The sequence below is a fragment of the Anticarsia gemmatalis genome, chromosome 7 (assembly GCF_050436995.1).
Source record: "Anticarsia gemmatalis isolate Benzon Research Colony breed Stoneville strain chromosome 7, ilAntGemm2 primary, whole genome shotgun sequence".
Lineage (NCBI taxonomy): Eukaryota > Metazoa > Arthropoda > Insecta > Lepidoptera > Erebidae > Anticarsia > Anticarsia gemmatalis.
The window spans coordinates 8,295,252-8,308,193 of NC_134751.1; the positions used below are offsets into that span (position 1 = coordinate 8,295,252).

The 12,942-nt window shown below is 34.2% G+C and overlaps 1 protein-coding gene across 7 annotated transcripts in view; it reads right to left on the reverse strand.

Annotated features, from left to right (window-relative positions):
* Window positions 1–1,657: 1,657 nt before the first annotated feature.
* The window catches only part of rdgA (retinal degeneration A), a 117,556-nt gene continuing 106,271 nt past the window's right edge, over window positions 1,658–12,942 (reverse strand). For 5 of the 7 annotated variants that reach the window (XM_076116894.1, XM_076116892.1, XM_076116888.1 and 2 more), the window contains 7 exons: window positions 12,142–12,267; window positions 11,074–11,359; window positions 10,022–10,300; window positions 9,432–9,479; window positions 8,827–8,890; window positions 8,242–8,563; window positions 1,658–8,088 (listed from right to left, as the gene is read on the reverse strand). In XM_076116894.1, coding sequence (XP_075973009.1) covers window positions 8,039–8,088; window positions 8,242–8,563; window positions 8,827–8,890; window positions 9,432–9,479; window positions 10,022–10,300; window positions 11,074–11,359; window positions 12,142–12,267 — 1,175 coding nt within the window. In that variant the 3' untranslated portion in view covers window positions 1,658–8,038. The remainder of the gene's footprint in view (window positions 8,089–8,241; window positions 8,564–8,826; window positions 8,891–9,431; window positions 9,480–10,021; window positions 10,301–11,073; window positions 11,360–12,141; window positions 12,268–12,942) is intronic. The other 2 variants (XM_076116891.1, XM_076116895.1) reach the window with 1 other exon arrangement.

Genomic DNA, 12,942 nt, shown 5'->3' on the forward strand with positions numbered 1-12,942 from the left:
GAATATAGATTCATGATGATTTCTCGTTATAACCCCATAAGATTATGACTGCGAGTATGTAAACAGCTGTATTTTTAGATATGTTTTTATTTAAGTGTGCTTATTTATTAAACGCATCTTATTATAACATAGTTTGTTTTTATAATTCTGCAACTTGTCTGCACTCATAGTGACAAGGCATAATAAGTCGGTACCGTTGGTAGCTATTTTTTTAATTCCTGTCTCTAAGTGAAGTAGATAACTAGACTAATCAATAATAATAAGATTATACTCGTACTTTTCTAATATAGATACGTTTTAAATCAATTCGTATCCGGGAAATTTGATTGATTGGGAAGTACTACGTGGTATTTTTATCAGTCCTTACATACAAACTATGAAGATTACAAGACAAGATAAGGAACTGCAATAAAATCCTACAGATACTGTTGTTTTACGAGGTGGACAGGCGAGATTAAACGACGCTGTAGTACGACGTAGGTATACGACGCGATGTTTCTACACGTGCACTTTATTCCACCTTCAAAGATATTCCCTGCCTAATCTAATAACCAGTCCATAAACTGAAGAAATATAAACGCAATAAAGGCGAATATTGCGTGCGATATTGTTGACAAAAGAAAAATAGGATTTAAGAAAACTGTATCGTAACCCGAAAATATAAAGAATAAAACGTTCTCGGAAAATAATATTTCATGCGATTGGTATTCTTTTACGTTAGGTCGCGTAACTGAAATGTTTCAAGAGGATCGTGTGGAATTTACCTAAGTTTATCACAATATTAATGCTTCGTTTCTTTACTAATAAGTTGCCTCAATTGTTGATTAATTATGTTGTTTAACGGCAAATTATAACAAATAAGTTTCCGTCATGAACACTGATGAACAGATTAGAAAACCGAGTTTTGATTGGTCAATGGTATTCATTCAAAATTTAGTGAAATTCGAAGATCCACCTATAAATACAAAGAAAATACCGCGTTAAATGTAGGCAAAGCAGTGAAAGGGCTTTGTTTAGAGCCTTAAGATGTCCCTTCGCTTGAATTACATAATATAAACCTTTAAGTGGAAGTACACGAAAAGCGCGGATCCAATAAAAAGGTTTTTTTTCTGAATTGTCACTGAATTGTAAAGTAAGGAGGAAAAAGGCTATATTATAGAAGCTTTACCCAAAGGATCTGAAATTACCTTACGCTGTTGAGTGCATTTACATACTCAAGGAACAAGTTACATTACATTTGACGGTACTAAAGCGTCACTTACTTTTTGCTGCGGTAATGATATTATTTATCACGTCTATTTGAATTTACTTATTACCTAATAATATCACAATACTAAAATGTACTTTTTCTTAGGGTAATGAAGAACTCTTTATATCAAGACTCGATCTCACAACTTTATGTGTTATTCATGTTACCGCATCAATAATAACAGAATGGTACTGATACCTGAAATGATAACAGGTTACAAATAATCTTTATATTCAGTCCCTTCCCTCGTACGATCAGGATAATATTATCGCACTTATTTTTCGCCGTCACCTTTTCGAATAATAAATCTTTCAACGTTGCATTGCTTGCCAAAAAATATCAAAAGTATGAATAATCGGCCCCTTGTGTAAATCATTTGAGGAAGGTAAAATAAAACACAAATTAGGTCGTACTTTATTTATTGTTCTTTCAGTGTACTTGATTTAAATAATTTTATTTAAAATAGTGACTTTATTGGGTGCAAAAATAAGTATCATGTACTTACATTGAAATGAGTGCTCTCAAAACTCTAGTTTTACCGTTTTACCATTTAATTTTTATAGTTTACATAATAATATCCAGTTTGGTACCTACAGTACAGAGTAATTGAATAGAACAGTGCTGTTACTCACAATTCGTAAAAGTTTCTACTTAGTTTATGCATTTGCATGATACACTATTTTTAAAAAGGACTAAATTCACATAATCTACCCATAACAATTTTATGCACTTCACCGTATGTGTGTAATAACTATGAGGTAAATGCGTGTGCCAACTTTTATGAAAGCAACGGGATTCCTCGTTTCCTTTATCATAAAATAAATTGCTGCAATGTTACACAAGCTGTGTGTAAGTTTATACTCAGTTTATCGAGCTCTTACATGCGTTTCATTGCGGGATTCACTAGAATTATGAGTATAGTGTATCATAGTAATGCCATGAAGAGTAATCACTATTCTACAGCATTTATCCTCGTGCCTCGAGAAACCGGGTAGTTGCCACTTTACCACAATTTAATGATACGATATTATTTATAAAATTGTCTGTATATATCAAAGAGAAAACACACCGAATAACATACCCTTTAAGTAATTACAGGGAAACAAACTATTTTTGATTCTTTTGATAGTTCTGTATACACCGAAACATAATTCTATTACTTCACTTTATTTATGTAATGGCGGAAAATGTAACGATAATGTAAGTTCTTGTAACGTTACTTCCGACCGATGTGACGTGTTATTTTCGCAGTGCGTCTCTGGGGACAATTAGATTTACAACTTTGGCAAAGCATAATATAGCAGAACAGTCTGATGTGTAACATGAAATATAAATTTGAGGAAACTTGCCTCCCTTCGAAGCAGAATTAGAAGCAAACAACATTAACAATTAATGATTAAATTAACCTCATAGTAAGTACACACATATATCGATCCGTGCGACAAAACACACACACACACATCCTTGTGTGACGCCATGACGTGGTTTACAGCTGCCAATTTATTCAATTTTGTGTCTTTTACACTATATTATCAAATTTATTATAAGATTAAAATACATTATTTTTCTTAAAGTACATAAGTTTTCATAAAGGAACGTTAGAATAGACCTCGTGTATTTGAGAGGTATTGTTGTTTCATTATACTGTGACATACAGGGTGTGGCGTAAATAATGGATAATCCTTTACCAGCGGATGGGCGACTTCCCGACTGATCTAAAAATTAAAATTTACCTCTGGCACAAGTATCATAGTTTTCGAGATTTTGGTCATTTTGTGTGTTTTTTAAGAAAGCGATTTACGCTCGTAGTTTTTGATGCTGTGATCACAAATTAAGGCTTTTTTTAATCCGTTTTTTGCAAATAAATCCTGAATAGATGTGCTATTGAATCTACAATCTTGTTTTGTTATTACTACTTATTTTTTTATTTAAATTATGCATTCAAAGTTAAATTTTATAATCTTTCACAACTTTCGTGCAAATTTGAGCACTTGTGTTGAAAAAAAAATGTATGGTGGCTTTACTGCCCACGCCATAAATAATTTCTAAATTTTATTAGAATTCTAAATTGGTATAATATGCAGCATTAATACTGATTATTGTCAAAATATTACAAAGAACTTAAATTATTAACACTTTTGCCGGTCGACTAATTTTATTTTTGCACGCTAAACGCGTTCTAGATTCAATAGCACATCTATTCAGGATTTAATTGCAAAAAACGGATTTAAAAAAAACCTTAATTTGTGATCGCAGCATCAAAAAGTACGAGCGTAAATCGCTTTCTTCAACATACATAATGGCCAAAAATTTTTGCAAATAAATCCTGAATTGATGTGCTGTTGAACCTAATATCTTGTTTTGTTATTACTACTTGTCTTTTATTTAAACTTTGCATTCAAAGTTAAATTGTATAATTTGTCAACACTTTTGTGCAACTTTGAGCACTTGTGTGCAGTGTTGAAAAGAAAGAAAAAAAAGAAATACAAAACATAAATAATATTCAAATAATAAAGATAATTAGAAATCTAAAGAAAACTAATCTGTTGACAAATAAATCATTTTTCATCAAATTGTAATACATTATTTTGAAATAGACTTGGTAGAAGCAGCACAGTTCCAAGCTTTTTTATCATCTAAATAATCTTTAATAGTGTAATAACCCTATAGACATGAATATTTGAAAGCAAACTTAGCTTAAACGCGTGCAAAAATAAAATTAGTCGACCGGCAAAAGTGTTAATAATTTAAGTTCTTTGTAATATTTTGACAATAATCAGTATTATGCTGCATGTTATACCAATTTAGAATTCTAATAAAATTTAGAAATTATTTATGGCGTAGGCAGTAAAGCCACCATACATTTTTTTTTCAACACAAGTGCTCAAAGTTGCACGAATGTTGTGAAAGATTATAAAATTTAACTTTGAATGCATAATTTAAATAAAAAACAAGTAGTAATAACAAAACAAGATTGTAGATTCAATAGTACATCTATTCAGAATTTATTTGCAAAAAACGGATTAAAAAAAGCCTTAATTTGTGATCACAGCATCAAAAACTACGAGCGTAAATCGCTTTCTTAAAAAACACACAAAATGGCCAAAATCTCGAAAACTATGATACTTGTCCCAGAGGTAAATTTTAATTTTTAGATCAGTCGGGACGTCGCCCATCCGCTGGTAAAGGATTATCCATTATTTACGCCACACCCTGTATATGTATATTTGGATCAGGTAGAATAAGTATGTATAATCTTAAGATAAGCGGATTTGGACTGCAATTCTAGTTATAAACAACGTCATTTATCGACACGAAAACAATGACAGACGATAAAAACATTTCATAAACAGATTTATATCATATCGTCTAAAACAATAACCAATAAAGTATAATATTATATCATGTAGGGAGGTAAAACATGTACTTTAACTTTAATATATTTAAATACAATATTGGGGAGGAGGGATCTACAAGGGCTTCATACTGACGACTATTCGATGTCGATTGAGATAATATATCATTAATACTTGAGTACGTCTTATGATATTATATACCCTTAACATTGTTTTGCGTTGTAATATGACAAAAATTTAGAATGTTTGGACAACCAATAATAATTTGGAACTCAAAAATTAATTCGAGTTCTTCAAGAGTTTAAACTTTTATAGCAGATATAAATTTTATCATTATAATCATCCGAGAAATTGCTCATGACCTTGTTTGAAAAAAATCTATATCACACTAATAGACAACGAGTAAAAACCTCGCAAGGGATCTACATGAATGGAATGCTGTGTGTGATCCAAGAAAAAATCATCAGTATTTAATACTGGGACGAATTGACTAAAAGTAGCATTAGGGATTTAGAATTTAACATTGGCAATACATAAAATGTATAAAGTATTCAGTATACTTGTATCTCCACAACCTGTCAAAGAATCACGACGAGGGGCTTCTCTATAAATACGTGTATAGAATATGCACACATTGTTCACACCTCGGCGCTTTGATTTTATACACCTACTCGTTATAAGTAACTTGCAGATATCTGCGTAGGCACCTCTCCGACAAAATGGCATTTACGACACTATAAATTATAGGAGAATAAAGCCGGATATCCGCATATCCACTATTGACGAATACATAGAAGGCATACAAAGGTTCTCATGAAAAAATATGCAACACACAGGTATTACAGTAATACAATAATGGGTTTCCCTCGTAAAACTAGTAAATATTCGATCCAAAACGCACTCTTGTGTGAGAGCAGATTAACTTTAACCTAGTGATATTCATATTCCCATTCCTAGACAGAACTTGGTCACGAGATATACCTACTCGTCGCGTAAAGAGTTACACGACACACTACTTGAATGAAGGCCTCCATTACAGTATGTACAAGACTAAGTATAATAATATCTCTTGGAAAAGTATCACTAACGATTTAAAGATCAAACTAGTGCCCGCGAAAAGGCTTCTATATTATAATATCTCACTTTTATTTTGTTATAATTATAATGTTTATTATACGCGAACGTTACAAGCGTAGAATATAATAATATTTATCATCTATTCAATATTACATAAATTCATAGATGGTAAGTTAGTATAGAGTTTTTACCGAAGATCGTTAACGTCTCTACGAGGAATATGTTCAAAGTGTTCAACAGCGCCGAGCTGAACTGTAATTCGCGCCGCTATTTAATGTTAGCCCGAAAGTCAGAGTAAACTCCTCAACACAACGAGTTAATGCTCTACACAATATTATGATAAATATCAAGAACTTTTATCTACACTCATAAATGAAGAATCTCACAAAACATTGTTAGGTAATTATGTTGCATATTGTTTCACCTACGACATAAATGAACTTACATTTTTACATTACGACCAAAATTCTCACAGCTTTGTCTTTCATTGTTCGCTTGTCAGCGAGTAGTACGAGTAAATTCGATAAACACTAAACTATTAGGTACATCTACTAATAGAGGTATTGGCGTAATAGTCACAAACAACACTTAGCGACCCAAACTCGTACAGACGCACAAATCATTCAGGAGATACATCACAGAGATAATAAATAACAATCGAAGTTGACACCGACGATGGCGACACCACTACCCGTCGTCTACACGAGCGCGTCGAGGGCGCAGGGCTTGGCGGGCTAGCTTCATATCGACCAACGTGTAACGAGATAACAAACAGGTAAACTATAGTACAACATATTATATTTAATCGTTCATTATTATGATACATTCAAATAAATATTAACATCGTAATACGGACACATAAAAATACTGAGATCATAAATTAATGCGACGTTGATTTTATCAACGCCGTAAAACTCAGTAGTACAAAATTTAGCCTTAGACGTTATAACATTATTGCCGAAGACTATACAAGAATATTAGGACACTTATTCGAGAAATATTGCATCTAAAAATTAATTCAGTTAATAATAGTTAGGAAGTTAGGCCTAATCGTCGAGTAAACAGTATAAGTTTATCAAAATAACTCAAGATACTGTACGAAGTGGAAACAAACTGGCAACAAAAAGTAATATTATACATAGAAACATTGTACTATCACAAGTGTACTCGGGGTCCTCAGACATATTCATAAGATATATGAATAAATCTTAGGTATAGAAAATTATCTCATTATCACAAACACTTATCATTCCATAGAGTAAGAGTAAGTTAAGGTCCCATGGATTCATAATTGAAGTATCTTGAAGGAAACTAGAACGGACAATCGTTCGAAATATTTATATTCTAAAATAGATATTATGTAGAAAGGTTGAACACAAAAAGGCGACATTAAGAATGTATCCCTCGATGTTCTCACTCTCAATTCTGATGTTACACCATGAAGGGCATTGGCCTCACAATATTAAAACGAGTTGGAGGCGGCACAAGGACAAGCTCATTACACGGTAACTGAAGGCTTACTCTAAAAGCGCTTGTTTTACAGTCTGTTAGATTTTCACGTTGCTCCAGTTTCGTTAAAATTACACCCCGGAAGCATTTTGTACTATGCAACATCTAAAATAGAAGCAGCAAATTTTCACAAGTATCATGAATAGGTACTGCTGCCACCAAAACACTTTTCGCATTCATTCTTAAAATTCGTAAAACTCACCTTCTTCGTATAAAAATACGCATTCGCGTTGCAGTTTTTCATCTCTGTATTCATATTGGAGTGCGGGATACATTCCACTGTCTTTTTGTTCTTTCAACACACGGGAAAGGCACACACTTTAACTTTAGAGTTGTTTCATAGTTCATGAAAACATTCACTCCTCATTTTAGAAACGAGAAATAAGTTCAACAAAATGCATAACGATTCACCTTACGAGTGTTAAGTCTAAGTTAAAATTTAACTACTACTATAAATGTTACAGAAAATGTTTATCTTATAATAAACTTGAATTATACACCTAACCGGATCAATAAAATTTAAAAGCTTTTTATAAGTAGAATATTGTTGGGAATTAATGACGCTTAAATATTAAGACTTTTTATCTGTAACATTTACAGTGAGGAAACCTTAAAATAATTGAATATTATGTCGTTATTTGATGAAAATATATTAATTCATAATATTTAAAATTTAAAAATTATTAATTTAATAGTGAACGTAGGTAGATTACGCTACTCCAGATCTTGAATATCACTTCGGCGTTACAATACAACAATGTCTCTTTATCACTATCACTCGAGTCTCGTGCTCCGCAAGGCTGACAGCCTGCTGCGTGTCCAAAGTGTCCGTACCAAATATGGTATTCTAAACAGCCGTTTCTAAATCCTCTGAGACTAGTTGGAAGTGTTCCTGACCTGCAAGTTATATACATATTTAACCTACATATAGTTATAACATGTTCCATTAACATAGTAGAAAGAAGAGCTCTCATATATTGAGCACGTGAGATACTAAACCGTATCCGAAAAGAGAGAGGATTGATTTAGATTAATACGTGGTGAACTTACTCTCTAAGTAGGCAGCCAGGTCATGGTCTTCAGCACGCAGGGCGAGATGCCGCGGCGTGAGGCCGGCGTGATCGTGTCGCGTCAGGGAGGCACCTCCAGCAACCAACATACAGCAAATAGCCCTCCTTTTATGCGCCGCAGCTTTATGGAGTGCAGTCTGACCTCTCTCATTGTCTCTCATGTTGAGGATTGCTGTCGGAGCACAGGCGATCAGGTATTTGACGATTTCTTTGTTGCCGTACCGCGCCGCCACATGCAGAGCTGTTTGACCGCTCGCGTCGATTGACAGCAGTGAGTAGCCCGCTGCGTGTAGGTCTTTCATCTTTTAAAACAAATAACATATTTTTATATCATTGATTGATTCTCACGACACGCATGATATTTCATTAAAACTGTAAAAGCAATTTACTACCATCATAATACAAAGTTTTCTATCAGTAACATCGAAAATAATATATCAATTAACAACTTTATCAGGAAAAAATGTCAGTAATTGTATAACAAAGATTCTACTAATAGGATACGAAAGTTAGAATAGTACGAAGGAAGTCACGTAGAAAGTAAATAAAGAATTATTTCCCTCACCATTCTCAGATCACCGACTTTGGCCGCTTTGAGTAGAGCGTCAGATGTTTTTTCCAATAAATTTCTGAAACAATGTCGAACTTTTACTTTGTCCTTTGTTGCAAAATTGTAACATGTTTCGCAAGACAAATAGAAATTTAAGTTGACTAGGGTTAGGTATGCTTAGGGGTTCGAACAATTTTATTGTAAGCCAAGTTGAGGAAACTACGTGAATTGTGTAAAGTTTAATATTATCACACACTGCTAGCTGTTAGCGTTTTACAGCAGGATATAAATACTATTTTTATTAGTCTTGGATTATATAAAATGGCAAAGATATTGTTTGTCAAGTAAAGCATTGACTGCATTAACATAATAATACGTAACTTTAGTAATCATCAAGTTGAAAATTATATTATATGTTTCACCACCTCTGGATATTTCAGCCAGCTTTTGCTGTCACTCGATTGAAAAGTGTATCCGCAAGCAGTAAAATTGCAGTAAGTTACTTCAGTAGTAGAGACAAATATAATAGGTACGTATAGTTAGTAATTAAGCAGTCAAAACTGTGTGTGTAAGTGATTATCATATTCTACTCTAAGTACTACCATTCGTATAAGTCTCACCTATAGCCAAACACTTCTTGCTCAAGTCCAAACAACTTTTCATGAATGCTGCATGCAATAGAAGAAGAAGAGATAGAGTGCAGATTTCAGTTTCAAAACAAACACGTGGCTTGTGCTTCAATGGCTGTACTTGTGCTCACCTACCAGCGTAAATACACACTGACGCATCTAAAGCAATACGTCCAGAACTAGATAGTTCAGTACTAAGTCGTGCAAGTTCTAAATCTGATACACACACGTTGCCAATACTATTTATTAATTACCTCTCGGTGAGAATCAGTTTAAATAGTGCAGGTTTAGAATCATAAGTAGGTAACATAATAACAGGCCTTGTGAAGCTCTTTCCAAGATTACGGATCACCTATATCTAACATATCTAATTTGGTAAGCAAATATCGACTGAAACCTGTTTATGTCAGGAGCCGCCGCGTGTCATAGTCTATTTATTTGATCAGCAAGCGTTTTCAGTCCTAAGTCTAAATTATCCGCTAATCCCATTCATTACAACAATCCGAAGCCAAATGAAAATATCGCGTTAGACTAAGAGCGTTCACATCGACTGAGTCGGTAACAAACTTCAACGTACTCACGTTTTGAACCGCGCTATGGAATCTGTAGTAGGTTCGTGGTCTTTGGCAAGAGGGCTAGTACAGAGAGGCGGGGACAAAGGTTCCGTCTGTGTAACTGCCGGGCTTAGTGGTACTGGCACGTGAACAGGTGACGGTGGCACCACCGGTGTTGCAGGAACCACGGTGGTCGGCGGCACCACAGTCGATGTGATGGCCGGTGCGGTCATCGAAGATGGCGGCGGCGTTTGAGGCGATAGAAGCTCTTCCGAAGAACGTGCTGGACTGCCCAGACCGGACTCACTGTTTTAAACAGAGTACTTTCCTATTACGCCTGTTTGCTAATTCTTCAGTTATAGTGCCGGAAATAACCTTAGTAAATTCAAAAATCTGAACAATAGGATTTTTTCAAAAATAATATTATTTTGTTCTACTCTACGATTTTTCTTGTTTTTTGTTCTTAAAATGACAATGCTGATTTGCACACTTTTCGTCTTTTACTAAAATTTAATTAAAAGTTAAGAAGCTGCATGTAACTGGGCCCAGCGACAAATTGTCGAAGTTTTATGGGTTTACACAAGTCCTCATTGTTTCTGTACCACCTCTTCATATAGAAGAAAATGCTGTTTAATTTAAACAGGAAATGTCTAGTAGTATTGTAATAAAACTGTAAATAAACAATGCATTAAATATGCTGGCTAATTACAATCTCTCTATTGTCTAGCTGACAACAAACTGGATGCATATTATTCTAGATTTGTTTCGGTGGAAAGTTCAGTTGTACGCTCGCGCAGTTTAATTGCAATAAAGCTCGGGGTGCTGTGGCTTCACTTGCCGTTATACGAGGGAACAGATTAAATGGCGGAATTCACCGACGCGTCCATGTTTGTGAACACTCGCTATTTTATTTGTATTGTTTATTGATTTTACATTTAAATTGCATACAAACATACGTCGCGTTCAAATAAATTTATAGGTTTGTGACACTGATTACAAATTATACTCGTAGTATTTGTTTAACGAGACCAGTGATATGATTAAAAGTGATTGTGTTGTCGAATATAATCAAGTCTTACCATGGCTGAGATTCTGGGACATCTAGCGATACTGCAGCACTCGGAGTGTCGACACTTTGTGAGATATCTAGCGACACGGAGAGGCCGGTGGTGGTGTCGAGCGACACAGAAGCCGCGGTTCGTTCCAGCGAGCCTGTGGCCGTGGTGTCGGGCTGTGCCGTGGACTCCGTGTCCGGCGTGTGTGGCGCGGCGTCCAGAATATAAATGTTGTCGTGACCAATATCCGCCGGATAATGCAGATTCTCTTGCGCTTTGTCAATTCGGAAGAACCGCTCTGCAGTCACAGCTGGTAACAAAAAGGTCATAATAACTAAAACTGATCGATGACTGTCGGTATTCATGTTTACGACAATATAAATCATTCAAAATAAAAATAATTAATTTTAATTCAATTTGACACTTTTGGCGTTACTTAAATATTGTCATCTTCTTTCGTGATCATAGGTGTAATATATCTAGTAGCAGAAAGAGCTATTTCAGATAATATATGTTTTATATAAGAGATGTCCTATAAAAATTTTTGGTCTACGATATTTGAGTTTTTCAAACATTTACCAAAGAAATTAGTAACATGAAATTGTATTACGAACCCCTACAGCACAGTGGGTTTATTCGCATAAAATATTTCTTCAAGTGATTGCCAAAAAGTTCTAAAGACCGAGTTTATATCATTCAAGCGGAAATGTAAATATAACCTCCGTACTCGTTTGAAAAAAGGATAATTGTATGTATACAGAAATTGTATAACGAAAATATTATAAGCTAAGTCGGGAAATAAACATGATACACACTTGACATACTTCCAAATAACGGGAATATGGGAGAACAACTTTGTTTTTCGATGTTGGCTTTTTCTTTGAAGATTCGAATGACAAATATTATGCCTCTTGTTGACCGATTTATATAAAATATACCTGCATCATTATTTGAACGAGAAAGAAATCTTGAAGCCTGCAGTTGGCATTTCTTATACAAAGGCCGAGCAAGTACAATACCATAAAGATGTTGTTGGAGAGTCAGGTACACGGCTAAAGTAATAAATCGAAGAAAGCAGTGGAAAAAACTCACAGTCGACAAACCACCAGTCGGTGAGATTCGAGTATGCTTGAGATTCTTTGATCATACCCTGAATGAGGGCGCGCATTTGCTCCAAGTCGGCGGCGGGGTTTACATCTAAACTACCGACACGTTCAGCTGAAATATAAATATCAAGTTACAACCAAACTCTGCTAATAGAACAAATACCTACACCAATGTTTTGACTAAAGACTTTCGTTACTCAACCAACACATTAATTTATTAGCTAAATAAAGTATATTGTAACCCAGATTCGCAGCCATTCGTCTCCTGTATGGGTTTAATTTCAAAAAGTCTGTCATAATAATTCTTTTCGACATTTATATTTTCACATTCATCAGACGTCCGAAACAATTTAACTTATCGGTTATCAGATTTATTGGCATTCATTCAGAAAAATATATTATTCTGAACCGCCATAAGGCTATTTTTATTAAAGTTCACATTTCATCTTTTCAAATTATATTTCATTCAAATAAATTATAAGTAAAAAGATCAGTTTTTTTAAGGGTTAATGAACATTAATGCTGCATATCAATTAAAGCAACAAGCAATCCTATTGCTTGATTTAGGTCTTGCAGAATCATTTTGATGATGAAATTATTAGATTGAAAGAATATAACAATCATATTTTGATTGATTTTATTTACAGACCTTTGCAAATAAACGTGATTATCCCCTTGTATAACACTGGAAGTCAATTAAAGCTAGTTATTATTGAATTAGTCAGGCTACTACGAGGCTCGACATTTAAACTTTTACTTGCAAACGGAACTTCATTAAACGTTCATT